The 25588-nt window shown below is 45.1% G+C and overlaps 2 protein-coding genes and 1 long non-coding RNA gene across 5 annotated transcripts; 1 reads left to right on the top strand and 2 right to left on the bottom strand.

Moving 5' to 3' along the window:
- Nucleotides 1-282: 282 nt before the first annotated feature.
- LOC122994389 (dynein axonemal heavy chain 17-like) lies at nt 283-16825 on the bottom strand. Of its 3 annotated transcripts, none has more exons than XM_044369053.1 (22): nt 16372-16824; nt 15881-16080; nt 15605-15791; nt 14826-14925; nt 14194-14279; nt 13145-13270; nt 12876-13025; nt 12696-12782; nt 11756-11923; nt 11564-11680; nt 11219-11469; nt 7923-8115; nt 7076-7222; nt 6748-6853; nt 6560-6663; nt 6070-6189; nt 5855-5998; nt 3820-3993; nt 3288-3524; nt 2733-2902; nt 1964-2099; nt 283-449 (listed from the first exon to the last, which is right to left on the bottom strand). In XM_044369053.1, the coding sequence occupies exons 1-22, from the start codon at nt 16714-16716 to the stop codon at nt 444-446; spliced, it is 3354 nt and encodes a 1117-aa protein (XP_044224988.1). In that variant the 5' UTR covers nt 16717-16824; the 3' UTR covers nt 283-443. The 3 variants fall into 3 exon arrangements, with proteins under 3 accessions (XP_044224988.1, XP_044224990.1, XP_044224989.1); XM_044369055.1 differs by having other exon boundaries at nt 15881-16060; nt 16372-16463; XM_044369054.1 differs by lacking the exon at nt 13145-13270 and having other exon boundaries at nt 16372-16825.
- Nucleotides 16638-23428, top strand: LOC122994394. The gene is made up of 3 exons (XR_006406592.1): nt 16638-16726; nt 16825-16880; nt 23341-23428. It is a non-coding gene; the product is annotated as an uncharacterized LOC122994394 (long non-coding RNA).
- LOC122994391 (oocyte zinc finger protein XlCOF6-like) lies at nt 20891-25587 on the bottom strand. Its single transcript, XM_044369058.1, has 4 exons — nt 25499-25587; nt 24212-24359; nt 23170-23717; nt 20891-22320 (listed from the first exon to the last, which is right to left on the bottom strand). The coding sequence occupies exons 1-4, from the start codon at nt 25532-25534 to the stop codon at nt 21529-21531; spliced, it is 1524 nt and encodes a 507-aa protein (XP_044224993.1). The 5' UTR covers nt 25535-25587; the 3' UTR covers nt 20891-21528.
- Nucleotide 25588: the final 1 nt, after the last annotated feature.

Here is a 25588-nt window from a genome sequence, read left to right as displayed (position 1 = left end):
TTTATCTGTAAAGGGACGAGTACACAGCAGGAACCGATGCCTGAGCTGGTTTACAACGCTTGTCCCCAGATGGACTCAACAGTAAAATACATATGAAAGAGCACAAGACTCAACAATATATATTCACAAATTACAGCAGGAAACTCAACAACAAAGTACATACAAAGCAGCACAAAACACAAACAAGCTGGCATGTGAGTTTACTTCAACACAAGTCATTCATTTATAACAATTAAAATCATCAGAGAACTTAAAGGTGACAAAAAGCTGTTTACTGTTAAATACCTTCAGATCAGCTGGTTTTTTAATTGGACTCAAACTCTTTCACATTAAACTGTCAACCGTCACGTTTGAACAGAAACAAAAAGAGAAAGTTTGTTTAATAAACTTGAACGTTTCTCTTCAGCTCGACGTCTCCTGTCACAGCTGCTGTTTCCTCTCCGTCAACACTGAAACACAAACAAACGTTTACAGTCACCAACCAGCAGCGTGATGATGTCACCACCTGTACCTGGCTGCAGGTCCTATCAGTTACCATAACAACCAGTTTGTGACTTGTAAACAGTGGTGGAAGAAGTACTCAGATCCTGTACTGCAGTAACAGTACTAATATAGCAACGTAGAAGCTGCAGTAAAAGTACATAAGTATTATGAGCTTGATGTAGTTAAAGTATTGCAGTAAAAGTACATAAGTATTATGAGCTTGATGTAGTTAAAGTATTGCAGTAAAAGTACATAAGTATTATGAGCTTGATGTAGTTAAAGTATTGCAGTAAAAGTACATAAGTATTATGAGCTTGATGTAGTTAAAGTATTGCAGTAAAAGTACATAAGTATTATGAGCTTGATGTAGTTAAAGTATTGCAGTAAAAGTAGTGGTTTGGTCCCTCTGACTGATATATTATTATATATGACATCATTAGATTATTAATAGTGAAGCATCAGTGTTAGAGCAGCATGTTACTGTTGTAGCTGCTGGAGGTGGAGCTAGTTTACACTACTTTATATACAGTTAGCTAGTTTAGTCCAGTGGTTCCCAACCTAGGGGTCGGGCCCCTCCAAAGGGTCAGCAGATAAATCTGAGGGGTGGTGAGATGATTAATGGGAGAGGAAAGAAGAAAAAACAAAGTTCTGATACACAAATCTGTTTTCAGTTTTTGGACTTTTTCTCTAATCTTTGATTTTTGCTGAAATATTGGATCATTTGAACATTTATTGAAATGAAAGCATGTGAGAAGTTTAGAGGGAAAAATCACTATTTGGTGGAGCTGTTAACAACTCATAGACATGTGAAATGTGACCCCGACTACACACTGCTTTTTGTAAGACGTCAAAAGCCAAAAAGGTTGGAAACCACTGGTTTCATCTTTAACAATGTGTTGTATATATATATATACACATATATATAGTTCACATCAACGGGTCAGGAATGACACAGAAGTAAAGGAAGACGCCTCCCATCAGCCAACATGATGAAACACATTTGAAAGGTATAAACAGCATCACAAACATCTTCAAACTTCACTTGTCATTAATTGTGTGTGTAAGACCTTTGAATATTACACAGAATCTAATGTAAGAAATGTTTCACCATCATGCAGGTCAAAGAATGAGCAGATGATGGAAAACCAGCAGGGATGATATGACCTTCACTTATTTATTATTACATCACCTTTTCAGTATTTTCCATCTATACTGATTCTGCTGAAAACGGATGGATGGATTAACTAATTACAAAACAATTAATTAGTTGAAATCATCTAAAACATGTATGTCTCTCCTCCACAGTCTGATGTGTCAGTGAGTGATGTGTTGGTGATGAACCAACAGAGAATAATCAGTGACTTTATAGTGAGTTTCAGCTCGTTGTTTATCTGTCCGGTACCTGCTCAGTTAGCTAGAGACTAGCTGGTGAACACAGCTGACGTTACTATAAATGGTGATGTCAGAGTGATGTCACTACCTGTAGCTGAGCTGACAGGTGTTCAGGCAGCTCGACTCCGGCAGCTTCCAGCAGGAGGATGGTTTCTGTTGGAGAGAAGCTGCAGGAGGACGGCTCTTCATCATCATCATCACCACGCTGAGTCACCTGCTGCAGACTGAGCACACACACACACACACACAAACACACACACACACAAACACACACACAGAGGTCTCAGGTGAGTTTACCTGTCACTGACTGAGTCCAGCAGGTCTTACGTGAGTTTACCTGTCACTGACTGAGTCCAGCAGGTCTCAGGTGAGTTTACCTGTCACTGACTGAGTCCAGCAGGTCTTACGTGAGTTTACCTGTCACTGACTGAGTCCAGCAGGTCTTACGTGAGTTTACCTGTCACTGACTGAGTCCAGCAGGTCTCAGGTGAGTTTACCTGTCACTGACTGAGTCCAGCAGGTCCCAGGTGAGTTTACCTGTCACTGACTGAGTCCAGCAGGTCTCAGGTGAGTTTACCTGTCACTGACTGAGTCCAGCAGGTCCCAGGTGAGTTTACCTGTCACTGACTGAGTCCAGCAGGTCCCAGGTGAGTTTACCTGTCACTGACTGAGTCCAGCAGGTCTCAGGTGAGTTTACCTGTCACTGACTGAGTCCAGCAGGTCCCAGGTGAGTTTACCTGTCACTGACTGAGTCCAGCAGGTCTTACGTGAGTTTACCTGTCACTGACTGAGTCCAGCAGGTCTCAGGTGAGTTTACCTGTCACTGACTGAGTCCAGCGGGTCTCAGGTGAGTTTACCTGTCACTGACTGAGTCCAGCAGGTGCTGTGTGTACATGTGGCTCCAGTCCTGGATGACTGACAGCAGGGAGTCTCTGAAGGGTTGGAGGTTGACCTGCAGCCAGCCGTGCAGGACGATGACATCATCCAGGTGAGTTACCTCTGTGTACAGTCTGTGGAGTGAATCGATCTGCAGAAACATGTAAGAGACAGTAAGAAAACATTTCCAGGAGCTTGCAGCTCATTTTTAAAAACATCTGGATCAGAACATCTGAATGCAACACCTGGATGAAACCCCTGTACAGGAACACCTGGATGAAACACCTGTACAGGAACACCTGGATGAAACACCTGGATGAAACACCTGTACAGGAACACCTGGATGAAACACCTGTACAGGGAACACCTGGATGAAACACCTGGATGAAACACCTGTACAGGAACACCTGGATGAAACACCTGGATGAAACACCTGTACAGGAACACCTGGATGAAACACCTGGATGAAACACCTGTACAGGAACACCTGGATGAAACACCTGTACAGGAACACCTGGATGAAACACCTGTCTCACCTCTCTCTTGAAGTCCTTCAGGGTGGGCGGGGCCTCCTCAGGCTCCAGCTCTTCTGGTCCCAGCTGTCTGCTGTAGGTCAGGAACTCCTGCATCACGTCCCGCCTGTCGCTTTGCCACAGGTATGAGTACCTGTCCAGCTCCGACCTCAGACGCTCCGCCTCCTCCCTCACCTCCAACAGACGATGCATCACCTCCTGTTCCAGTGCAGAGAGGTCCGGACTCTGCTGCAGAGACACCTGAGAGACAGACGGGTGTAGTTTAGCTCAGGGTTTCTCATACATTCTTTAATTTGGGGCGGCCCACCATATATTGATTTTCTATGTTTATAGCTGAGTGCCTGCTCTCGCTCACTCTCACAAATACACAACAACATCACGAATCACAAATATGACATCACGTGACACCTGTAGCACCTCTAACAGTTTCATTAATGTTGCTTTTTGACTGAAATTTGAGATCAGACACAAAAACCTTCTGTGACTCTGAATGTTTTCATGCAGTCCGGACAGTGTTCAGAGTGATATCAGTCACCTGATAGTTGCCGTGGCGACTCACAGAGATCCTCGGCAGCAGACTGGCTGCTGTGTAAACATCACTGATGATGGTCTTCATCAGGTCAGAGAGGCCGCTGCCCACAGACGGCTCAAACACAGTTCCTGCGTCCTGCAGCTGCAGAGAGACTGCCAACAACGCAGCACTGCAGGTCTGCGCACACACACACACACATTCGTTTCGATACATTTCATTGAGCTAATGAGGTATTAATAGCTGTTTAATTAACGGCAGCTAGCAGCAGGTGGCAGTTTAGCAGAGAGTTGTGATGTCAAGTAGCTGATGTCTTGTACGGTCAACAGTGAGCGGTAAACCAGGAGCGCTTGAGACGGTCGATCCTTCACCTCAGACCGCCTCGAGCGCTCCTACAGTTTTGTGGTGTTGTTTAGATGCAAGTAGAAACACATGCGGTATGCAGATGTTTGTAGATGTTTGTAGATGTTTGCAGATGATTGTAGATGTTTGCAGGTGTTTGTAGATGTGTCCAGGTGTTTGTAGATGTGTCCACGTGTTTGCAGATGTTTGCAGGTGTTTGTAGATGTTTGCAGGTGTTTGTAGATGTTTGCAGGTGTTTGTAGATGTTTGCAGGTGTTTGTATATGTGTCCAGGTGTTTGTAGATGTTTGCAGGTGTTTGTAGATGTTTGCAGGTGTTTGTAGATGTTTGCAGGTGTTTGTATATGTGTCCAGGTGTTTGTAGATGTGTCCAGGTGTTTGTAGATGTTTGTAGGTGTTTGTATATGTGTCCAGGTGTTTGTAGATGTTTGCAGGTGTTTGTAGATGTTTGCAGGTGTTTGTATATGTGTCCAGGTGTTTGTAGATGTTTGCAGGTGTTTGTAGATGTTTGCAGGTGTTTGTAGATGTTTGCAGGTGTTTGTATATGTGTCCAGGTGTTTGTAGATGTGTCCAGGTGTTTGTAGATGTTTGCAGGTGTTTGTATATGTGTCCAGGTGTTTGTAGATGTGTCCAGGTGTTTGTAGATGTGTCCAGGTGTTTGTATATGTGTCCAGGTGTTTGTAGATGTGTCCAGGTGTTTGTAGATGTTTGCAGGTGTTTGTAGATGTTTGCAGGTGTTTGTATATGTGTCCAGGTGTTTGTAGATGTTTGCAGGTGTTTGTAGATGTTTGCAGGTGTTTGTAGATGTGTCCAGGTGTTTGTAGATGTGTCCAGGTGTTTGTATATGTGTCCAGGTGTTTGTAGATGTTTGCAGGTGTTTGTAGATGTTTGCAGGTGTTTGTAGATGTGTCCAGGTGTTTGTATATGTGTCCAGGTGTTTGTAGATGTGTCCAGGTGTTTGTAGATGTTTGCAGGTGTTTGTAGATGTTTGCAGGTGTTTGTATATGTGTCCAGGTGTTTGTAGATGTTTGCAGGTGTTTGTAGATGTTTGCAGGTGTTTGTATATGTGTCCAGGTGTTTGTAGATGTGTCCAGGTGTTTGTAGATGTTTGTAGGTGTTTGTATATGTGTCCAGGTGTTTGTAGATGTGTCCAGGTGTTTGTAGATGTTTGCAGGTGTTTGTAGATGTGTCCAGGTGTTTGTAGATGTTTGCAGGTGTTTGTAGATGTGTCCAGGTGTTTGTAGATGTTTGCAGGTGTTTGTAGATGTGTCCAGGTGTTTGTAGATGTGTGCAGGTGTTTGTAGATGTTTGCAGGTGTTCGTAGATGTATCCAGGTGTTTGTAGATGTGTCCAGGTGTTTGTAGATATGTCCAGGTGTTTGTAGATATGTCCAGGTGTTTGTAGATGTGCCCAGGTGTTTGCAGGTGTTTGTAGATATGTCCAGGTGTTTGTAGATATGTCCAGGTGTTTGCAGGTGTTTGTAGATATGTCCAGGTGTTTGTAGATGTGTCCAGGTATTTGTAGATGTTTGCAGGTGTTTGTTGATGTTTGCAGATGTTTGTAGATGTGTCCAGATGTTTGTAGATATGTCCAGGTGTTTGTAGATATGTCCAGGTGTTTGTAGATGTGTCCAGGTGTTTGCAGGTGTTTGTAGATGTGTCCAGGTGTTTGCAGGTGTACCTGTGGGTTCATGTTGTCAGACAGAAAGTGCAGTGATCTGAGCAGCAGCTGGAACAGTCCGTCCTGGACTTTGTCATCGATGTGGTCCAGGTATCTGCTCCAGGCGTGGGAGGAGTCCTGGGCTTTGTAAAGACTCTGGTTCTCCTGAGAACAAAGCAGAGACACATCAGCACCTGTGTCTGTTTCTGCTCCTTCTCCACAGGTGTGTCTGTTACCTGTGTTAACCTGAGCAGTTCCTGTCCTTCCTCTCTGAGGCGTCTGTAGCTCTGTTCTGTAGCTCTGCCCTCCAGTAGTGAGTCACCTGAGCGCTGCAGCAGGTGAAGCTCCGCCCAGCCCTGCAGACACATGAACACACTGATGAACTGCAGCCAAACAGCTGCTGACATCACACTATTCTCCCCAGAATGACCATGGACACCGACTGAAAGCTCACATCTCCAAAAACATCTGTGCACATTTTACAGTAAACTTTATTTTAATAAAACAACCAGATAATCAAAGTGAGCAGCTACTTTCTTACCTGAAACATCTAAACTTTGGAGAAACATTAACCATCACTGCTGCCTGATGACAGGCATGCTGGAATATAACCAGCTCCCAAAACATGCTGGGTAAAATGGGTGGGTCATCTGAAGCGTACCTGATTGATGATGTTTCATAAGAACAGACTGAGACCTGTGATGTTCACCCTCCTGATCAGCTGACCTGTATGATGTGAGTCATGGTGTCCATGTTGGCTCTGGCCTCGTTCACTGTGGTGCAGAACATCGAGACTTTCTGTCTCTGCTGCTCTACCAGCTGTTGCACACCTGAACACACACACCTGTCAGCCACCTGCCCCTAACACACCGCAGCAGCTGTCAGTCATGTGACCAGTCATGTGATGTTTAGACCTTCAGAGCTCCAGGTGTTCCTCTGCAGCGCCAACAGACTCTGGTCCAGGTCCTGCAGCTGATCCTGGATCAGGGGAAGCTCCACCTGCAGGACTCCGCTCACCACCTGTCACATGACCACAGCCTGTCACACGACCCTCACCTGATCTGTGTGACATCATCTCTGCAGGTGAAGAACCCTCACCTGGACCTAACTGTCAGCTTCAGAGCCAGACCCGACGTAAAACTCTCTGTTTCAGCTTGATATGGTGTGTGTGTGTTAATGTGTGTGTGTTAATGTGTGTGTGTGTGTGTTAATGTGTGTGTGTGTGTGTGTGTGTGTGTCCACCTGATTGTAGCTTGACACCATGTGACTCAGGCTCAGGTAGATCTGTGTGACGTCGTCTCTGCAGGTGAAGAGTCGAGCAGCGTAGGGGTGGAGATCCACATCTGTCTCCCTGCTCACGTACCTGAGCTCCCTCTGCAGCGCCTCCAGCTGGACACACACACACACACACACACACACACACACACACACACACACACACACACACACAATGATTATTAATAATAATAATTAATCAAGCAATTCAACTTTATGGAGAAGGACAAAAGCAAGAAAGCTGTGCTGATCAGATAATGACGACACTGAAGCATCTGAGAAGCAGTGTGTGGAAGTATTTTGGGGGCGCAATTACCAACAAAAAGAGTAAAATATAAAGATTATACTGGAAAGACGTTCTCTCTGACCACTGACAGATGGACACTGCTGGTCATACATGATGACAGTCTCAGTAAATTGTATCTGTGGTTCCAATTTGTTCGAACTTGACTTTTTGAAAAAGTGAAAGAAAAAAAAGAAATTCAGATGGACACAAACATTTTTAGGAGTTTCTCTGAACTCGACCGGTGAGGAGAAACGTTTGGCCTGAAGATGTTATGTTGATGTTATGAATATAAGTGCAGATGTTCCAGCATGTCTGAAATCATTTCAGTAAAAATAAAAAGATGAATGGACCCAGGACGCTGCCCTGAGGGACCTCACAGGTTCTGGACTGTACCAGGCCCTCATACTGGGGGAGAATTTTGACACCAGTTCACACTGGGAGAGGAGCAGGTGGGAGGACTGGAACAGCCAATCACATGAGCTCCTGTCAGCAGACAGATGAGTGTGTTCAGTTTGTCGTCTCACTGACCTTCTGGCTGAAGGTCACTCCTAGTATGCCTTGCTGGTTGTGTTGGATCAGAGGTTGTTCCAGGATGAAGCCAGAGTCTGAGTCCAGCTGAAAGCTCCAGTTTGACATTACTGTGTCTCTGAAGTCCTGCAGGAGGTCCACAACCTGCTGGAACCTCTGCAGGACCACCTGGACCTCACCTGAGTCCACACACCTTAACACAACACAGACACAACACACCAAGGGGTGTTCCATCAACGCAGCTAATGAAAGCTGCGCTTACTTGAAAAAGCCAGGCTTGAATTAACGTCGAAGCTCAAGCCATTCCACTAACACAGCTCAGCCGTGTCTTGTCAACGTTAACTCTAACCAGGCTTGAATAATCTTGCGGTGTGCACGTTCACGGCGGACATAAACAGTCAGAACAGTCGATTGTCAAAAAGACGATACTATGTTGCAAAAAGAAGCAAAAACAAAAGCTAAGTTCTTCTCAACAATAGAACAAACCTGCTGATGAAAATAAACTCAGCACAAAAAGTAAGGAAATGTGTGTTTGGTAGATTATTTCTTTGTTGTAACGAAGCTTCTTGGCAATAAATCTTATACCGTTGGAAAGCCTGTTTATTTCCCTTTTAAATGGTGCCACATTTGTAAGGAACATGCATTTGTGGGATGAGCAGCAGAGCTGAGTATGTGGGTTGCGCCCATGAAAAATTTGCCAAATCTTCTCTGCCGATGCCAAACAGCTTATTCTGCCATTGACTCTTGTTTGGTGTTTGGTGGATTGGATGATTGAAGTTTGAAGAAACAAGACATATTGGCAATTCAACAATTTATTCATTTAACAAACAGGAGACTCAGTAGCATGTGGAAGAACCACACACAGCCACAACAGCCTGGCACCTCCTCCTCATGCTGGTCACCAGCCTGGTCACACTCTGCTGTGGGATGGCGTCCCATTCTTCAACCAGCATTTGTCGCAAGTCAGCCAACATGGTTGTGTTGGTCACTCTGGCACGAACAGCACGCCCAAGCTGATCCCACAAGTGTTCAATGGGGTTGAGGTCAGGACTGCTGGCAGGCCGTTCCATCCTCTCCAGTCTGGAGGTAGTCTCTGATAAACCCGCTCTGTGGGGGCGAGCGTTGCCATCTTGGAGGATAGAGTTCGGTCCCAGACTGTGGAGATATGGGATTGCCACTGGTTGCAGAATCTCATCTCGATATCTCTCTGCATTGAGATTGCCTCCAATGATGACAAGCCTCGTTTTCCCAGTGAGGGAGATGCCGCCCCACACCATCACACTGCCTCCACCAACAGATGTTACTCTATCAGTGCAGCAATCAGCACAGCGTTCTCCACATCTTCTCCACACTTTGACCCTATGATCCAACTGCTGTAGGCAGAATCTGGACTCATCGCTGAACATAACATTCCTCCACATGTTCAGGTTCCAGTGCACATCTTGCCGACACCAGCGCAAACGGGCCTGACGGTGAAGGGCAGTCATGGCAGGCCTCCTGGCAGAGACCGGAGATTGGCTGCGTGCAGTCTGTTCTGGATTGTCTGGGTTGAGCCGTCGGCCATATCATCCTGCAAACCTTGACTGCAAATCTGTAGAAGACAGCCTACAGTACCTCAGTGCTGACAGGGTGAGGAAATGGTCTTCTTGGGGTGTCGTCTTCTTGGGACGCCCACTTCACGGCCTGTCTCTGACATCCCCTGTTATATGGATCTTGGCCTTCACTTTGGAGATGGTACTAGGGCTCACTCCAAATAATGCCGCAACTTGGTTTTGCGGAACACCAGCTTGAAGTTGCCCTATCGCACGGGTCCTATCCAGATCAGTCAAACGTGGCATGCTGATTCTTGGAGCAAACACCTACTGACCACTGAAGTAGGGCCCATGCTCACCTCTTGTACCCCCAGGTGCTGCCAATCAGGCACCTGATTGGCAGCACCTGGGGGTACAAGAGGCTCAAAACAAGAGTCAATAGCAACAGTAAAATAAGCTGTTTGGCATTGGAAGAGAAGATTTGGCAAATTTTGCATGGGCACAACCCACATACTCAGCTCTGCTGCTCATCCCACAAATGCATGTTCCTCACAAATGTGGCTCCATTTAAAAGGGAAATAAACAGACCTTCCAACGGTATAAGATTTATTGCCAAGAAGCTTTGTTACAACAAAGAAATAATCTACCAAACACAAATTTCCTCACTTTTTATGCTAAGTTTATATGAAGAATATGAAGGAGTCATCACCAAAAAGGGCAAAACTGCTGCAATTAACAAGGCGAAGGAGATTGCTTGGTCAAACACTGCTGACAGATTAAATGCGGGTTATACAAGCCTACTTGTGTGGGCAGTGGTGGCCTAAAGGTTGAGAGTTTAATCCCCCGGACCAGCAGCATTAATCTCTGTGTGGGGAAAGCAGAGTTCGCTCCACTCATGGTTTTATCTTCATTTGTTAATAAAGACAAATTTCTGTCTTTTGCAAGCAAAAAGTAAAGTATTTTCTATTCTGTTCTAAATGAACATTCAGATCACTGACTGGCTATATTATCAGTGGGCTAGCTATCACATGTTTAAAACCATGGTGTAGGCAACAGGAGAACCAACTTGTCAACTACATAATCAGCTACTCTTACAGCATGTCCATTCGATTTACAAGCATCACTGAAAGTTAAGAATTAAGAAGTTGCAGTTGGAGATAAAGAAACTGAGGAAAGATATAAGTATAAATTTAAACACAGCAGGGGTCATGGTTTGGACTTTAAGATGTTTCTGTCTTCACAGCATGAACAGAATGAGTGAGTGAATGAATAAATAACTTCACACTGTCAAACGCAGTGTGTGCATATGTTTGAAGCAGCAGGTTCTGACCAAAACAAAAGTGACAATGAATAAAATGGGAATTAACTGAAATAGATGTTTTTGTAAAAGTCCCTCAAAGTTCGTCATCTTATGTTCCAGAACACAGACGTGACAAAAGTGATGCAAGCAGGAAAAGACACCTGATGGAACCATCTTTTGGGATTCTGTTTCCATCCGTCAGACTTGACAGTTACTCTGCCACAGAGCAGCTAGTTCTGCTGTATAAGTTACCATGGTTACTGAGCAGCCAATCATATAAGCCGCAGTAATGGAACAAACTCTCACTTAAATTAGCGAGACTTATCAAAATAAGCCAGACTTTCCTTTATCCTGCTTGATGGAATACGCCTCAGGTAACACACACCTGAACACATAAGTACAGAACCTGCTGTGTGGGTGGAATCAGGTGCAGTCAGGTGGGATCAGGTGGCTTTTGAGCTTACAGGTGTTGCACAGCCTTGTAGTTCTTTAGGGCTTCCTGAGCTCTCAGTTGGAGCTGTTGGGTCCAGCAGAGTACAGCTGCGGGACGCGGGGTGAACCTGCAGAACGTGTCTGCCTTCTCTCTCTGACTGCAAACCAGCAGCCAGGTCTGATCTAGCTCTGTCAGGACCACCTCCAGGAGTTGGCTCAGATGAGGACGCAGCTGCTCTTGGATCAGAGGCCGATCCAGGATGAACCTGAACATCTGGAGCAGCTGGAACACAGAGCAGATCAGGATCAGAGCTGCTGTCAGAAGGTCAGAGCTGCTGTCAGAAGGTCAGAGCTGCTGTCAGAAGGTCAGGTGGTACCTTGGCTGCAGACGAGGAGGCGCAGCAGTCCTGCAGGGCTCTGCTGAGGACTGACACCAGCCGCCGCTCCAGGTCCCACACCTGAACCTGGAACTGGTCCAGGTGCAGCTGGAAGCTCTAAGAGGAAAACCATGAGTCACAACACGCTGACACGCTCACACAGTCAAACGAAGTTCATCAGCTGATGGTCACCTGATCATCGGGGTCGGTGGCGTCACAGCCACAGTCAGATAGAACCGCCACGTGACAGAGGAAATCCTGATACACGTCCTGAACCACATCACTCCACATCCTGCCGCTGACTCCTGACAGAGCCGTCTGATCCAGCTGATACAGCTGCAGGCTGACACAGTGCACCTCCTGCAGGAGGACGGAGCAGTAAACACACAGTGTACCTCCTGCAGGAGGTACAACTGAGGCTGATGGCTGATCCACACAGAAAGTGTTTCCCACTGTCTCCCTCCATGTTTTTTTTATGCTTCTAGTAGTGGTGTAAGGGATCGTAGTTGATCCGTACGGCATGCGAACAGCAGATTAATTGCAAAATGTAATGTCTCATTTAGACAAAGAAAACAAACTGCTGTAGCTACAAGTCACGGACAGACAGCACGTCGCTAACAGGGATCTTGAAGGGTAACGATCAAACCAGCATCTAACGGGTCTGAAGTGACGTCTGCAGGTGTGTTTACATGATGTTTATCGTGCGGCAGCTGAGCAGCTAATTAGCATCTAGCTGTTTGTTTGGTGGCTCATTCAACAAGCTGCAGGACGAGACGTGTGTTCATGTTTCTAAGTTATCATCAAGTTTTGATGATGTGGACACAGACCGTTGTTTTCAACAACACTACCGTGTTTAAAAGAGGAAGGTATCAGGCCTCATATTGCAATATCCCGCTGTATATTTTGAACTTGTTAGCGTATCTATATTGATTGATCGGCTCCCAGATTCACTCGCTACTGTGAGAATCAATACATACAAACACTGTGAATTTCTTCCTGTGGAGCCGACATGCAACATCTTCAGGTTCAGTAAATGTCTGGCGTCAGTCAGCCTGGTGAAGGCAGTTTGTCCTGACAGACGCAGCTCGGAGTCGCTGTGGACTGAAGGTGAGGCAGAGAGAGATGGTTTTACCTCGATGCCCTGCAGACGCTTTAGGAAGTTGTCCAGGTGGAAGAAGACCAGGTGTGAGGGAAAGTCCCACCTGTGTGAGAGTCCACCCTGCACACACACACACACACACACACACACAGAGGCTCTGTCACAGGAAGTTGGGATGCAGCCCATCAGTAAATTGTCAGCCTGCAGCTGTACCTGGTCCTGGTCCAGCTGAGTCCTGCACAGACTGTATGCCTCTTTGAGGGTCTGCAGGGTCAGAATCACCAGTCTGACGTCATCCAGGACCGGTCCAGGATCCACCGCCAGACCCCGCATCACCTCCTTCCCACGCAGGAACTCCCTGCTCTGCAGAAGAAGGAGATTCAATAAAAAAGTAGAGTCCAACATGACACGTTCTCTACTGTCTAACAAATCTACTGTGCAAAGCTCCACAGTCATAGATGTGACAGTGAGTGAGTCACTACCAGCTGTACGAAGAGGTTGCAGATCTCCTGCAGCAGGACCACGATCCTGCAGGGTTTACAGTAGAACTGAGACCTGATCCAGACCAGACGCACCTCCTCCATCACAGCCGCCATGTTGTCCCTCAGCTGCCAATAACATACAAGAGTTCATTCACATGATGTCATCACAACAAACATCAGGGCTGCTTTCCATTCAGATCGTCGCCGTGACCTGGGAACTGATCTCCCTCCGCCCTCATCAAGCATGTTCTGATCCCTTCATGCTGGAGGAGGTGAGGAGCTGCAGGTGTGTCCTCTACGGGACAGCGAACCCCTTTGATCAAATGTGGTTATTGATTGGTCAGCTGATCTGATGGGACAGTAAACAGTGGGGCTGTTGTGCTTTAATGTCATATTAATATATGTGATTGTCACACAGTAATGACTCTGTTCACATTTATTCATTAAATAAAAATTTCATGTAGAATCTGAATCATGAATTAATCATAAAAACACACTTTTGTTTTCTTCATCGGCCAAAAGGCTTCTTTTCTTCTTCTTTTCTATTTCGGAGCCTGAAAACGACGTCAGACGTTCACAAACTAAAGATTTGATTTAGACATGTTCTGCAGGCTGCAGCTGTTCTTTCACTGATGAGTGGGTTTAGTGTCTGTTGGTGTCATTCTGTGACGCTGCTGTAACTCTATGATCAAATAATACACAACTGCTCAGAACTGCTTATTAGGATTTCTCCTTTGAAACTGTTACTGAATCGTTTCTACATATTAATCTCTGACTTCTTAATATTTGACGGTTGAGATGATTTGCGTCATCAGTAATTGTCGTCTCCTCAAAATGACGCTGGAGTCAGCGAGGACGTCCTGATTGGTGGATTAAACTCCTCCATCCGCGCTGGGAGGAGCTGAAACACTGAGGAGACACTCCATCACATTTAAACATCCTTCTTCTTCTTCTTCTTTGAAAGTGGAACTACAAAGCTGCAGACAGACTGACAGCAGAGGAGATGTGCTATGTGTGAAGTCACTTGACCTGTGCAGGTGTGCAGCTACCTGTTGGTACTCCAGCTGCTCCACGTCCTCCAGCTTCTCCTGCAAACGCCTCAGGTTCTGAGTCACATCTTCAGCCTCCTCCAGGCCTGCGGGGGGGACAGAGAGCCCAGGAGTGTTTCAGGTAACAGGTGCAACAGGTGTAACAGGTGTAACAGGTGCAACAGGTGTAACAGGTGTGACAGATGCAGCAGGTGCAGCAGGTGTAACAGGTGCAGCAGGTGTGACAGGTGTAACAGGTGCAGCAGGTGCAGCAGGTACAGCAGGTGTGACAGGTGTAACAGGTGTGACAGATGCAGCAGGTGCAGCAGGTGTAACAGGTGCAGCAGGTGTAACAGGTGCAGCAGGTGTAACAGGTGTAACAGGTGTAACAGGTGTAACAGGTGTAACAGGTGTAACAGGTGTGACAGGTGTAACAGGTGTAACAGGTGCAGCAGGTGTAACAGGTGCAGCAGGTGTAACAGGTGTAACAGGTGCAGCAGGTGTAACAGGTGCAGCAGGTGTAACAGGTGTAACAGGTGCAGCAGGTGTAACAGGTGTAACAGGTGTAACAGGTGTAACAGGTGCAGCAGGTGTAACAGGTGTAACAGGTGCAGCAGGTGCAGCAGGTGTTCAGAGTGTGTGTGAGTCATTACCTTCTTGGACGTGTCTGTAGATGTCTGTCAGGGTGCAGCAGTAGACGCTGTCTGCTGTCTGAAGGATGGAAGCTACTTGCTGAGCTCTGCTGCTCATCAGCTGAACAAACAAACAAACAAACAAACAAACAAACAGACTGGGTGTCAGCTGCAGCTGCTCTGTCTGTTCTTCCTGTCAGTCACTCTGCTGCTTTAAAACTTGTCAGCTGACTCGTCACATGTCAGCATCCTGATGAACCAAGCATGAAGCACCACGTCCCCGTTACAGTTCATCTCTCTACAGTCAGCTGTGACTGCAGACATCACAGCTACTACAAGTCTTCAGATCTTATAAACAGAGCAATAAGGCTTGAATGTAGAGATTGAGACTGTAACGACTCATTGAAAACAATGACTGACTTTATATTTCTCCAGAGCAGTTGAGACTTTTTGAACGGGAGTCAGCTGTAACAACTAGCAGCCGTCGGTGGCACTTTAAGTTGCTTCAGCCTCAAGACGTGAAGCTGCTGCTTCAGGACAAAACTGGATCAACATTCAAGTTCAACATATTTATTTCAACATTTCCTCAAAGTGGAAGGAAATGTTTCAGTTTCTCTCTGATTTTATATTAAAGTAAAGTTTTACATCCAGGTATCTGGAACACAGCTCCAGTGTGACATCATCCCCTGCTGTCAGTGTGACATCATCAGTGTGACATCATCCCCTGCTGTCAGTGTGACATCATCAGTGTGACATCATCCCCTGCTGTCAGTGTGACATCATCAGTGTGACATCATCACCTGCTGCTGGATGAACTGCAGGTTCTTCAGTCGGTTCTTCCAGAAGTGAAACTCCTCAGTGGGCGGCGGCTTCAATCCGTCCAGCAGGGGCTGAGACGAGTCCTGCTGCAGGAACTCTGACACAAGCTCCGCCCACTCGATGACAGTCGACTCACAGGCGTGAACGAGCCTCACATCCAGCAACTTCCTGTTGGAGCAAAGAAGAAGAAACTGTTACTGAGCTGCAGCGACCTCAGATGTCATCAGCAATTCTTAATCAACAATCATCTGTCCTACCGTTCTCCCTGAATACTGTTGTCATGGCGGCGGTCGTCATGCAGAGCATCAGGCTGAGGCAAAAATGTGCGTCCATCTACCTGAGCTTTCATCACCTGTGCTTCGTTCTTCTGCCTCTCCATGAACCTCAGAGCTTCCTCAGCCACACCTGCCACCCAGCCGTGGCTGTTCTCTGGGTTGCTAAGCAACGGACAGATCACCTGAGAGGGGACACAACTCACCTGAGCACCTCAGCTTACCTAGCTTTAATGCTATTGTTAGCCTGGATTTTAGCCTTCGCTTACCTAACTTTAATGTTATCATTAGCCTGGATTTTAGCCCTAGGTTACCTAACTTTAATGTTATCATTAGCCTGGATTTTAGCCCTAGGTTACCTAACTTTAATGTTATCATTAGCCTGGATTTTAGCCCTAGGTTACCTAACTTTAATGTTATCATTAGCTTTAGCTAGCCGAGGTGATACTTTCTTGTTAGCATTAGCATTAGCTCACCTGCTCGGTGATGGCGGACATGAAGCTCAGCGCGTCGTCTCCTTGAACTTCTTGGATGATAAAAGCCTTTTTGGCGGTTTCCTTGGTGACGGCTTCACGGCCCGTTTTGGAGACGCAAATGACTTTGGATGAGATATTTGTGGGGAAAGTGAGGCTGACGGAGAGTTGAGACTCTGCGTCCCGGCAGATGAACAGGTGAAGACTGTCCGGACAGGTGAAGAAAGAGGCGAAAAGTAGCTGCTGCTCCTCCTCCGACACGAACTCCCGCCATGTCTGCGGCTCCAGCCTGAAACTGCGCAGCGCGAAGCTGCTGACAGGCTCCAGCCGCTCGTCTCTGGCCTCCATCAGTCTGCGGGTAAATCTAGTTTATATCTGCAGAGCTACCGAAGAAGAAATGAAAGCTTCAAACGAAACTCCGACGGTTGTTTTTTTTTTTTTTCTTCTAACGGTCAGCTCACTCACGCGCGCGTGCTGCCTTCAAGTTCTCTTCTCAAGTTGGACGTTTCATGGTAAATACGAGTTTTACTACATTGAACTGCATATAATAAAAAGATAACACAACAATTTGTAGCATCTGTTAATTAACTACATTGTCTTTTTTTTAATCTTGGGTCAAAAGCATTTGAACGCCACAGACCTCACACAGATGCACACGTAGTTTGGGTAGTTGTGTATAATCCTATTCCACTTGAGGTCTCTGAAGGCAGCATAACCGCCAGTTTCCACTCAGAATTAATTATAGATCGAAAAAAAAACTACATATAACGTTTATAAATGAAAAAGATAATAAATTTAGCTAAACATTATCTAACTGTTACATTCTATATTATATCTATTAACTGTATCTATCAATAAATGTAACTGTACACAGTCTGTATGTCAAGTTTAACTTTATCTCTGATAAGCATATAAAACTTTAATACTATTTATTTATTTTCTGGTTTCTTTAAGATAAGATTGCATATGCTCCATATGTTTGATGTCTAAAAATACTAAATTCTATATCAAAGTCACAGAAATGGCAATTATTTACATTTAAATGATTCTTTTTTAAAATAAAATGTCTCACTAGAGAAACTTGTTTTATATAGATTGTTGCAAACTAAAAATTCAGCTGAAACCAAACTAAAAAGTTTTTTTTAAAGTTCGTATTCATTTGTGAAAGACAGACACTGCATTCAGAGGGTGTTCTGTCTCACATCATGTAACACATGATTTCAACACATGAAATATAGAAAAATGAAACCTTTAAATTCTGTAAAGATGCTGTTTTGGTGTTTTTATGTCTTCAGTTTCTTGTTTTGTGAGGAAACAGTCTGAATGTTTGAGTCTGTAGTTACAGACCAATATGAATCAAATTTTGCTTTTATGTAGAAGTTCTTTCTCATGAAGGAAAGTTGGATTAATTCAAAACGTCACTTCTGGTTTTACTCATATTACACATCTGAGAACCAGAAATCAAACTTCATATTCAGAGATGGAAAGTAACTAAGTACATTTACTCAAGTTCTGTATTTAAGTACCATGTTGAGGTATTTGTACTTTACTTGAGTATTTCCATGTGATGCTACTTTCTACATGTCAGAGGGAAATATTGTACTTTCTACTCCACTACATTTATTTGACAGCTTTAGTTACTTTTCAGATGAAGATTTGACACAATGGATAATATAACAAGCTTTTAAAATACAACACATTGTTAAAGATGAAACCAGTGGTTTCCAACCTTTTTGTCTTTTGACGTCTTACAAAAAGCAGTGTGTAGTCGGGGTCACATTTCACATGTCTATGAGTTGTTAACAGCTCCACCAAATAGTGATTTTTCCCTCTAAACTTCTCACATGCTTTCATTTCAATAAATGTTCAAATGATCCAATATTTCAGCAAAAATCAAAGATTAGAGAAAAAGTCCAAAAACTGAAAACAGATTTGTGTATCAGAACTTTGTTTTTTCTTCTTTCCTCTCCCATTAATCATCTCACCACCCCTCAGATTTATCTGCTGACCCTTTGGAGGGCCCCGACCCCTAGGTTGGGAACCACTGGACTAAACTAGCTAACTGTATATAAAGTAGTGTAAACTAGCTCCACCTCCAGCAGCTACAACAGTAACATGCTGCTCTAACACTGATGCTTCACTATTAATAATCTAATGATGTCATATATAATAATATATCAGTCAGAGGGACCAAACCACTACTTTTACTGCAATACTTTAACTACATCAAGCTCATAATACTTATGTACTTTTACTGCAATACTTTAACTACATCAAGCTCATAATACTTATGTACTTTTACTGCAATACTTTAACTACATCAAGCTCATAATACTTATGTACTTTTACTGTAGAAGGATTTTTCACAGAGGACTTTTACTTGTAATGGAGTATTTTTACACTGCTGTATTAGTACTTTTACTGCAGTAAAGGATCAGAGTACTTCTTGCACCTCAGTGTAAATGTGGGACATTTAGTCATATATGTTCTTAAATTAGTGAAATATGCCTTTGGGATGTTAAATGTGCAATACCAAGTTATTCAGGAGTCTTGTAATGCTTAATGATTTATTTTTAGGCAGTAATAAATGTTATTATTAGTAATATAAATACCTAATATAATACATCACTCTAATATTTGTAACAGCACCAACATTGTAATTACTGCCTTCAGTCTGAACTGTGATGTCTGTTCTCTGCTCTGATGTGAGTCAGATTGCTGTTGGGTGCAGATATAATATCTTCAGTTATATATATATATATATATATTTATTACTAAGTGCCGACTGCAGCCACTCAACTCTTAACTTACTGGAATTTATGTGAATAACTTCGTCTCTTTGTCTTTATGTGCTTTGAATACACAGACACAGTTGGCGGCTGGCTGGTTGCCGTGGTAACCTGAATGTCAGTGGATGCAGGTGTAACCCTGTCTGAACCTGCTAAAGAGACACACTCATGTTCTGCACATCATTTGGCTTTTATTGACAAACAGAAGAACATAAAGACGCAGCTTTAACGAGTCACATGATTCACTGGGTTACATCAAGGACTCGTTAGCACATGTCCAGAGTCCAGACCAACGAGTCAGAGACGCAGCTGTGACTCGAGTCCTTCTGTTAGTGAGTTCACTGAAAGCTTGAATATAAACACTAACAGCTGAACAGTTCTTAACCAGCTTCATGATGCTGGATGTTCCACTCATTTCAACCTGCCGGCCAATCAAAAACCAGCATGACAACATGACACATGGCGCCCCGAACTGATGACCTCTGACCCCTGACCTGAGGTCAGCTGGACTGTAACTTTATGAATATAAAGAAGAAAAGAAAAAAGAAAATGTTCTGTTCAAAACAAAAAAAGTTGTTTTAACACATATGACCTCACACACACGTACGCACACTCACACACACTCACACTCACACACACACACACACACACACACACACACACACACACACATATACACACACACACACACACACAGTGGTGACGTCGGTCTTAATGCGATGTGCAGAAGTTGATTTCATGTTGTTGTCATGACGACGTTCACGCAGCTGTTTGGTTTTTCTTCTCTGGAGTGTTTCTGACGACAAAAAGCTGCAAACAGCAGAGTCGTTGTTTCTTAGTGTTTCTTGGTTAATAATAATAATAATAATAATAACAATAATAATGTGTTTTATGTAAAATCAGAAGTAGACCGACTGATGAGAAATCCGTTGGGAGGTTTTCAATCACTTGTGTCATTTTCTATAAGACAGAAAAGTCAGTTGTTTGTGAGTGTAAACGTCTAAACCATCCTCCACATGTTGCATCTCACATGATCCAAAACCTGTTTTTTTCACGCTTGTGTGTGTTTCTGAAAAGGAGACTGCCCATTGGTCCAAAGGCCCGAAAACCAAACACCCGCTGCTCCAAATACACAGTCTGGCCTTCCTGCTGCCCAGACTGTTAACATATGAAGTTTAATGGATCCCAGATCACCGCTGAACATCGCCTCCTATTCTACAACTCATAACCTGACACTGACTCAGGCTGAGGTCTGGTTGGGTTTAGGCACAAAAACCACTTGGCTGGGGAAAGATCGTGGTTTGGGTTAAAATGGTCACTTGTATGTCAAAATACACTGAAGCCCCTTTCACACATGCATTCTGTCCCTGAAATGTTCAGGAACATTTCTTGCATGGGGTCATGTGTGAATGGGAGCAGGGATCCGTATTCAGGAAAACCACCAGTACCGCCAGTTTCCCACATCAAGACCCAGTAACATTCCAAGGAAAACGCTGGTTGGCTTTGTTGTGAGTGAAAGCTGTAACGTTGCAGGGACGAGCACGTAAGACGTTCATCTGACGAAAGACGCTTTCACGTGGAGCGAGTGAACCAATCACAGGACTCCGCTGATGACGTAGTTGAATGTGCGACTTACTGACGGTCACCCTGCGGATGCTTTCGTAGCTGATGTGATAACTAACAACTATTCAAGTTCTTTTGTTTGCAAACAAGCTGCTTTTTTTCAAGAATAGCTGGAAACTTGTTCATAATACATAAGAGGAACATCAGCAACAGACAAACACGGCTCCTCACCGCCATGTTCCTGAAAATAATAAGACGTCTTCCCCCGCATACACGCGTCCGGCCTTCTTCTTCTTCTTCTGGTGACTTTTATGGCGGTTGGCGTCCGTAAGTGTTGCATCACCGCCATCTGCTGGACTGCCCCTCGCCCATCTATTCCAGCACTGCCATGTTAATGTGTGAAAAGACGGGAATGTTCCTGAATGTAGCTGCATATGTGAATAATGAAAATCACCAGCGATGCCTGAAAGGTTATTCCAGTGACTTACTGGGAACTATATGTGACAGAGGCCGAGGATATTTTCAGAGCAATGGGCTTTTGTTTTCGGGATAACTGGCCGTCAGACTAATGGGCTTCTGGTCCAATGGGAAGGTTGTCAAACTACTGGAGTTTCAGAATAATGGGCCACTGGACCGACGGCAGGGCACCTACTGGAGAATGAGCTTCTTTGTTGCTCAGCAGCTTGGTGCAGAAGAACTAAACAAACAGTTCATAAAGCAGCTTTTGGTGTAAAGAGTCACAAACACTTTGGAATGAGATTAACAGGAAGCTCGAGCAGCACCAGAACTTTGTGTTTCAGAGGGCCGCTCACTCGGCCGGCTGGTGGTCGGTGAACCTCTTCAGGTGGTAGCGCAGCACTCCTTTGGTTTTGAACGTTTTGCCGCAGCTGCAGGCATGCGGCCGCTCACCGGTGTGGTCCAGCTGGTGGATCCGCAGCAGCGAGCTGGTGAAGAAGAACTCCCCACAGGTGAAGCAGTAGTGGCTCTTCTCTCCGGTGTGTTTGGCTCTCTGGTGGCTCAGCAGCGAGCCCGACGTGATGAAGCTCTGGCCGCAGTCCTGGCAGCTGAACGGACGCTCGCCGGTGTGGATCCTCTCGTGCGCTCTCCATGAGTTGTGGTAGGAGAAGGACTTCTCGCAGTACGAGCACTGGTACAGCTTCTCCTTGGTGTGGCTCAGTCGATGCACCTTCAGGTAGTGGGCGATGGTGAAGCTCTTCCCGCAGTCGGTGCAGGTGAACGGCTTCTCGCCCACATGGAACAGCGTGATGTGGGACCTCAGGTGGGACGACTGGGTGAACCTCTTCCCGCAGGTGGTGCAGAGGAAGGGCCTCTCACCGGTGTGGGTCACCATGTGCGACTTCAGGTGCGGCGACTGGGTGAACCTCTTCCCGCACTCTGTGCACTTGTAGGGCTTCAGTCCGGTGTGTGTGCGGTTGTGCAGCTTCAGCCCCTGCAGGCTGGAGAAGCACTTGCCGCACTCGGTGCAGTGGTAGGCCTTCAGGTCCTCGTGGGTCCTCTGGTGGCAGCGCAGGCCGCTCAGCAGCTTGAAGCCTTTGCCGCAGGTCGGGCATTTGTGTGGCTTCCTGTTGGAGTGCGTCACCTGGTGGTAGAGACGGGTATCATTAAGGTTTTGTCGATACTACAACTCTTATTGATACTCTTGTCGGTTCTTTTTCATTACTTAAGAACTGCTTTTAAAAATACATATTAATTTTTAAAAAGAATACATTCAGAACAGGATTAGAACTGATTTATATTTATATATAACTAACTATTGTTTCTAGAGCAGCAACAGTAATGTTTACAACAGCAAAGTCATTATAAACACAATAATATCTCACTGGAAACTAATCTAACATGTCAGTAAAATGAATAATATTCCTGACATCAAAATACTGAGTGAAGTTGAAGACCTGCTGGTGGGGGGGCGAGAGCTTGTATTTCATCACCATCGCAGCATGAAGGAAGTGATTACATGTTACTCTTCATTGGTGGTAATTTTTTTTAAAAATTTGCATTATTTCCCTTTGCTTGCAATTTTTCCCGCAATTTTACCTCAAAAGACCAAATAAAACATTGCAAATTGTGTCGCAATTTTTAAGAAAAGCTGCTGCAAAATCAAACATTTTTGGCAGCAATAATACAAAAAACAAATCCTGGAGGGACTGGGTAAGTTACTCTTATTGGCTTCTTACTCTGGAAGGTTTTATTGCGCTTACAGTAACAAGTGTAGTTGTCATCAACTCGAGTACAACGTTATCTTCACTTCAACTGGTCCACTGTCTCCACCTCACCGCTGTCAGCTCTGAGAGCAAAGGCTGGAGTGCTGCGACCATAAGTTATACCAAAATAAAGTACCAATGAAAGAACCGACCTTAAAAATACCCCGGTATCTTAAAATTTTAAAACCGGTTCCATTTCAGAGCCAGGTTTCAGGGGGCGTCCCTACCTGGTGGACTTTCAGGCTCTGAGGGTTGGCGAAGGTCTTCTTACACTTGCTGCAGGGCAGCAGCTTCTGGTTCCTGTGTGAGCGGCTGTGGAAGTTGAAGCCCTGGTAGGAGACGAACATCTTGTTGCAGATCTTGCAGTGGTAACACTTCTCCCCCTCGTGTGTCCCCAGATGCTCCGTGAGCTCATCGTGCCCGGTGAACCCATCCCCACAGAACCAGCACTTGAAGGGTTTGGTGCCCGAGTGCGTCCGGTGGTGGGTCTTCCAGTCGCGCTTCAGGGCGAAGGTCTTGTCGCAGTAGGAGCAGCGGTATGGTTCGTTGCGGTCGTGGATCTGCTGGTGGATGACGAGGCTCAACAGGGTCGGGTAGGTCTTGCCACACTGCCAGCACTGGTTCGGTTTCTGGCCTTGGTGGACTCTCAGGTGAGCCTCCAGGTGAGACGACTTGTAGAAACCTTTCTTACACTCAGGGCAGTAGACCATCTTCCTGCCGGTGTTGGTTGGGTGCTGCTGCCTCGGTCTGCGGCTCCAAAGCTGTGGGTGATCGTCTGCCAGCAGGGAGAGATCAGAGGTCACGTTAGGCTGAATAAGGTGAGTTTATTAATACAGTACATCTCAATTAAAGTGCTTTACATAAAACATAAAAAGGCATCAAGACAGTCAGCTGAGTGCTGACTTTTAATTGTTCTTCTTTGGGTCCAAAAACAAGGACTTCAGTTTTATCTTCAGTTGAAGAACATTTGGCACATCCAATCACTGATTAGTTCAGTGCGTTTTCTCAGTGACCGTTGAAATCCCCTGGTGATATGGTTATGTAAATCTGTGTGTCGTCTGCATAATAAGATATTTTGTTGTTTTGGAGCCTTGGGGAACTCTGCATGTCATTGTTGTCTGCTCAGATGTTTGGTTGCCTAAAGACACAAAAGTCCTTCAAGTAGGATTCAGACCAGTTTGGTGTTGTGCCAGAAAACACCACCCAGTTTTCCAGTCGGTCTAGTAACATGTCATCTGTCGCCCTCTGATGTGAGTCATGAGACCTTACCCAGAGACAGAAAGTCCCGCCCCTCCAGCCACGCCCTGCAGTCTGTCAGTTTGACTGACAGCCTCTTCAGCACCGGGTACGACTGGATCTCCACGTCGCCGTCTGGTTCCATTTTGATCCGAATGTTGCCGAGTTCTTCAGCTGCATCCTGAAATTACATCGATTGATAAAGATGAAGACACTACATTTATGGTAACTATAAAAAAAGGAATTTCACCAAATTATCCTAAATGTAAAACTCATGTAGGTACGAATCCGCACTGCTTGTAGGAATGTAACAAAATTCAGTTAATCTGGAGGGAAATATGTGGGAACGTCAGTACAGCGAAGCTCGGAAACGTCCCCGACTCTCTTGAACAATTTCAAGAATCAGTTTGATCACTTTTATTGAGGAAAGGCGGAGAAGTGTGTCGCGGAGGACCCTCATACACTGGGCATGAGTTGTAAAACAATTGTCAAACATTTTATTGACAAAGTGATTATTGATTGATTGAAAAAATAATCATCAGCTGGAGCCATATTTACTAACTCATTGATCAACACTTTAATCAATAATCAAAGTCCAAAGTGACATCAAAAAATGTCAACAGTCCCAAAATAATCAGTTTAAATTTTATAAAACTGAAAATGTAAATGCATTATAGAAGCTGACGTTGGAGGGAGATTTTTATTTCATAATTAACTTATATGATTCATTGGTGATCAATACTTCAAAGCCTCACGTTGTGTCATTATTGATTAATGAAACGCTGGTATGATAAGTTGTGTTGGGGCTTCAGGAGAGCCGCAGGCCTCCACAGCAGAGTCTGAACCAAACTCCGTTAGGAATCTGCTGGTTTTAATTTCTCTGCTCATCAGCAGAAACACGCACACAGACAGACGAACATCTTCTGCTTCTCTCACATGTTTGTGATCTGTTCTTCAGTTCGGGCGACACCACGTTCATCCAAACTGAAACCTGCTGCCTGTTTTCACTCAAACTTCGGCTAACTGAGCGAGCAGCGAGGCGAACAAACCTCGGCTACCCGAGCGAGCAGCGAGGCGAACAAACTTCGGCTACCTGGGCGAGCAGCGACACGAATCTTTTCAGAATCTCAACCCCTTTAAGCGAAGAGGAGTTCTGTTCAGCTGCAGCCGAACGAACCGGAGGACAGTAACAGTAAAACCCGTCTGTGTGTGTGAGCAGCGCGCTTTGTTCTCTCTGCTGTGTTTTCTGAATGGAGTCTGGCGGCAGCTTAGCTCCGTTAGCTCGGCGGTGCTAACAGCTCCGCGGGGCGGTGTGTTTACCGGTGAGGCCCGCGGTGAGGCCGGGCCGGGCTCCATCCCGCCGGATCAGCTGCTCTACGAAGGTCCGACGGGGTTCGGTGATAAAAACGG

This window comes from Thunnus albacares, chromosome 12 (genome assembly GCF_914725855.1).
Source record: "Thunnus albacares chromosome 12, fThuAlb1.1, whole genome shotgun sequence".
NCBI lineage: Eukaryota > Metazoa > Chordata > Actinopteri > Scombriformes > Scombridae > Thunnus > Thunnus albacares.
This window is presented reverse-complemented; position numbering and strand designations above follow the sequence as displayed.